General features: G+C 46.8%; 1 protein-coding gene across 1 annotated transcript in view; it reads right to left on the reverse strand.

Moving 5' to 3' along the window:
* Positions 1–1,446: 1,446 nt before the first annotated feature.
* The window catches only part of LOC131947244 (uncharacterized), a 7,548-nt gene continuing 3,994 nt past the window's right edge, over positions 1,447–5,000 (reverse strand). Inside the window, exons 4-5 of the mRNA XM_059308391.1 lie at positions 2,532–5,000; positions 1,447–1,562 (exon numbers count right to left, since the gene is read on the reverse strand). The exon at positions 2,532–5,000 is cut by the window's right edge and continues 1,505 nt beyond it. Of these exons, the coding sequence (XP_059164374.1) occupies positions 2,574–5,000 (2,427 nt within the window). The 3' untranslated portion in view covers positions 1,447–1,562; positions 2,532–2,573. The remainder of the gene's footprint in view (positions 1,563–2,531) is intronic.

Consider the following 5,000-nt stretch of genomic DNA (forward strand, 5'->3'; position numbering starts at 1 on the left):
GCACACGACTTTCCGTGATGAAACCGAGCAAAGCACCTAACCTAAGCTAACCTAAGCTAGCCTAAGCTAACCTAACCTAACCTAACCTAGCCTAACCTAACCTAACCTAACCTAACCTAACCTAACCTAACCTAACCTAACCTAACCTAACCTAACCTAACCTTACCTTACCTTACCTTACCTAACCTAACCTAACCTAACCTAACCCAGTGTTGTATAATTAATGTCAGCCTATATTGTGTGGTCACATCTTGTTATATTAATTTACTTTTTAAAAACTCCTCATCGTGACCAACGTTTCATTACCCTATCACGAGCTCTCATTATGCACCCATTGTGACAACATGAAAACAAATCTGTAGGTGGCGCTAGGATCTGCCTACAATGTCGTGATTAATGTCCTACATTATTGGATTTGACGAATAGATTACAGACGAAACAACAGAAAGCACTATGTTATTTTGTATTATTAGATGTTTATCAATTATTAAGAATAGCAACTTGTAATGAGTCTGAAATAATAATTGTAATATTTAGTGATGTAAACCAGTGGTCTGATCAGAGGCATAGTGATCCAAACCTCCGCCCAGGGCGAACAATCAACATCGCGCCCCCCCCCCCATTTATACAGTTATTTTCATTGCCAAAACAGCCCCCTTTTCCTGTATTCGCATAGGTCGGGAGCGCTTTTTACCAGTCACTGTCTCTTAACGGTTTTTATGTTGGTGTTAAACAACTAATGTTGAAAACAGTTAAATAAGCCAGTAAAGCCAAGTAACTTTTTTCTCAGCTTTGACTGTGTATAGTTAAGTAATGCAGCTCAAAATGAGTTATTTGTTTTTATTTCCTACCCCGTTCGGCGCTGTCTAAGGTTGGCGCCCGGGGCCGCCGCCCAATTCGCCCTCCCCTAGCTACGCCTCTGGGTTTAATAACATCCTTTTTGTTCAGCAAACGACACCAATCAACATCCTCATCCCTTAATACACAAATGTCTTGTTTTCCTCGACTGCTGAGGTCACTGCTTGACCTATTTGTTGGGAGCCCTAGGGGACCGTATGTCTACAGCCACACCTCTCCACCGAGCTCTGTTTTGGACATCTCAATTTATTTGAGTGGTTGTAACCTGGCAACCATTATCTGTCCCTCCCCCGTCCTTGGATTGCCCTGGCCAGTCTACTTTGCTCTAGTGACCAGTCTAACGCTTGCCTTGTGAGGTTATCCACTTCCTTTCTCAAGGCGTGCCTTATCCATCCTTTAATGCCCCTGTCGATTAACTGATATAAGTCAAAGGAAAATATCAATGGTCCCCACAAAATACATACGTACACGCCACTACAACTCTCTAGAAACTGTATAGAATATATATTGATTGGTCAGTGTCGTCAAGTGTTGTATATCATGTTTCACAGCAAAAATTTGACAGTCTCAATAAAGCAATGACAAGAATTATAATGTGATATTTGACTTTATTCTCATTATTGTTGTGGCAATTACATGAGAAGCTTGTTCAGTACTTGTGATTGTGTGGTGGTTAGTTCAGTCATTTCATTTTGATGATAAATCTAGGGGGAAAACAAGATCAAAATTAGCGAAAAAAAATTAGAAGAAATGTAAATAGTAAATAACACTCAGCTCAGTCATTTCATTTAGATGATAAGTTTAGGCGAAACCAAGGTCAAAATTATCGAAAAAAAATTAGAAGACATGTAAATAGTAAAGAACACTCAATCCCAACACGTGGAACGGCATGGTTGGGTGGTTGAGCTCATGCCTTCCAGCCAAAGTCTCTAGTTTGATCACGGACAATCATGATTCCACCTAGCTCTGGAGGGTAAGTCATGTTGAGGGTGCCTGGGCGTAGATTTGACTACACCATCATTTCATGTGCTACGATTATAGACAGATAAACTCTACTTCATCTGCTGTATAGATCGTCATGTCCGAAATGATAACTGTTCAGACCCAGCAGATCTAAACCAAATCAGGCAAACACCAAACACACATACAAACACACCTAACTCACATACAAACACACACAAAGCACTCTCACTGAACTCAATCCGTTACTGAAATGTAATCAAAGCTTACTTAAACCTAAAGCCAACACAGTAGGATCAACCCAAGTCAGGGTTTACATTTCCCTGACTCAGTCTGTGTTGTCATATATCGACAACACGTATCACAAACTGAACTTTGCTTCAATAGACCAAACGAGCTTATCCTCAAGCGAGGGAACTGTTAGGATAAAACAGTTTTCAGTATAATGCAGGGGTCTCCAAACTACGACCCGCGGGCCGGATGCGGCCCGCGAAGTCCTCTCATCCGGCCCGCGGAGATCTTTTTGTCCAAGGAAAAATCGTTTGTTGGTGATGGCTGAGGAACTTTGCCCAGAAAAATCAAAGACTTGCCTGGAAGAAACTGGCCCCCGAACTGAAGTTTGATAGTTAATGCGGCCCTCGGAATGAAAAGTTTGGAGACCCCTGGTATAATGTATTGTACATCAAAAACATACAGTACACCCAAGGACTTACTTCAATGTATGCAGCAGAGTTTCTAATCTTCGGTCAGTTGTGTTATTGTCCGGCGGGTTTCCCTCCCTTTAGAATTGTATTTTTGTTGGTTGTCTGCCCATGACCGATACCTTTTGCACTGATGCCAGATGATGCATGAGCGTTGCTACCAAAGCCGTGGTTCACGTTAGTCTTGCCGCCAAAGCCAGCTTTCAGGAGAGTCTTGCCGCCAAAGCCGGTATTCGCGTTAGTCTTGCCGCCAAAGCCGGTGTTCACGTTAGTCTTGACGCCAAAACCGGTGCTCACGTTAGTCTTGCCGCCGAAGCCGGTGTTCACGTTAGTCTTGCCGCCAAAGCCGGTCTTCAGGAGAGTCTTGCCGCCAAAGCCGGTCTTCAGGAGAGTCTTGCCGCCAAAGCCGGTGTTCACGTTAGTTTTGCCGCCAAAGCCGGTCTTCAGGAGAGTCTTGCCGCCAAAGCCGGTGTTTACGTTAGTCTTGCCGCCAAAGCCAGTCTTCAGGAGAGTCTTGCCGCCAAAGCCGGTGTTTACGTTAGTCTTGCCGCCAAACCCGGCGTTGACTTGGGATTTACCACCAAAGCCGGATTTTAAAAGGGATTTACCTCCAAAGCCGGCCTTCCAGTTCAATTTGCCACCAAAGCCGGCGTTTACTTGGGTTTTACCACCAAAACCGGCCGTCCAATTTGATTTGCTACCGAATCCGCTCTTCCAGTTTGCTTTTCCACCGAAGCCGGATTTTAAGAGGGATTTTCCACCAAAGCCGGCGTTTACTTGGGTTTTACCACCAAAACCGGCCGTCCAATTTGATTTGCTACCGAATCCGCTCTTCCAGTTTGCTTTTCCACCGAAGCCGGATTTTAAGAGGGATTTTCCACCAAAGCCGGCGTTTACTTGGGTTTTACCACCAAAGCCGGCCGTCCAATTTGATTTGCTACCGAATCCGCTCTTCCAGTTTGCTTTTCCACCGAAGCCGGTTTTTAAGAGGGATTTGCCACCAAAGCCGGCGTTTACTTGCGATTTACCACCAAAGCCGGCTCTCCAGGTGGATTTGCCACCAAAGCCGGCATTCACCTGGGTTTTACCACCAAGGCCGGCGATCACTTGGGATTTTCCACCAAAGGCGGCTCTCCAGTTTGATTTGCCACCAAAACCGGCATTCACTTGGGATTTCCCACCAAAGCCAGAGTTTACTTGGGATTTACCACCAAAACCGGCTCTCAAGTTTGATTTTCCACCAAAACCGGCATTCACTTGGGATTTCCCACCAAAGCCAGTGTTTACTTGGAATTTACCACCAAAACCGGCTCTCAAGTTTGATTTGCCACGGAAGCCGGCGTTCACTTGGGATTTCCCACCAAAGCCAGTGTTTACTTGGGATTTACCACCAACGCCGGCCCTCCAGTTTGGTTTACCAACGACGCCGGCCCTCCAGTTTGGTCTACCACCGACGCCGGCCCTCCAACTTTGTCTACCACCGAAGCCGGCGTTTACTTGGGATTTACCACCGAAGCCGGCAGTCCAGTTTTGTCTACCACCGACGCCGGCCCTCCAGTTTGGTCTACCGCCGAAGCCGGCCCTCCAATTTAATTTACCACCAAAGCCGGCGTTTACTTGGGATTTACCACCGACGCCGGCTCTCCAGTTTGGTCTACCACCGACACCGGCCCTCCAGTTTGGTCTACCACCGACACCGGCCCTCCAGTTTGGTCTACCACCGAAGCCGGCCCTCCAATTTAATTTACCACCAAAGCCGGCGTTTACTTGGGATTTACCACCGACACCGGCCCTCCAGTTTGGTCTACCACCGACACCGGCCCTCCAGTTTGGTCTACCACCGACACCGGCCCTCCAGTTTGGTCTACCACCGAAGCCGGCCCTCCAATTTAATTTACCACCAAAGCCGGCGTTTACTTGGGATTTACCACCGACACCGGCCCTCCAGTTTGGTCTACCACCGACACCGGCCCTCCAATTTGGTCTCCCACCGACGCCGGCCCTCCAGTTTGGTCTACCACCGACGCCGGCCCTCCAATTTTGTCTACCACCAAAGCCGGCATTCCATTGGGCTTTGCCACCGTTTCTAGCAAACTTGAGGGCGTTGGGTCCAAGCCTGGCGGAGACCCCTGCCTTAGCACCAAAACGCCAGCCGTTTCTGTTGGCAACATTCCCTCCTTTGTTCACGAAATTTCGATTCCTGTTCCACCAGCCTCGTTTAAAATTGGCTCCAAATTTGGCTCCAAATTTGGCTCCAAATTGTTTCCCCACTTTTCGGCTGTTCCAACCGTTGCGGTTATTCACGTTCTCGTCATCGTCATCTTCATCGTCATCGTCTGATTTCTTCTTTCTTTCTTCAGTATTGTCACTTTCACAACTGTCTCCTCTGCCGTGATGAAATTTTGTTTTTCTGTTTCTCCTAAGATGGAATCTACCGTGTTTCTTGTCGTCTAGCGACTCTTCTTCCTCGTCGAAATCTTC

Source organism: Physella acuta, unplaced genomic scaffold, assembly GCF_028476545.2.
Source record: "Physella acuta isolate Inbredline_101_S28 unplaced genomic scaffold, ASM2847654v3 ptg000590l, whole genome shotgun sequence".
Classification (NCBI taxonomy): Eukaryota; Metazoa; Mollusca; class Gastropoda; family Physidae; genus Physella; species Physella acuta.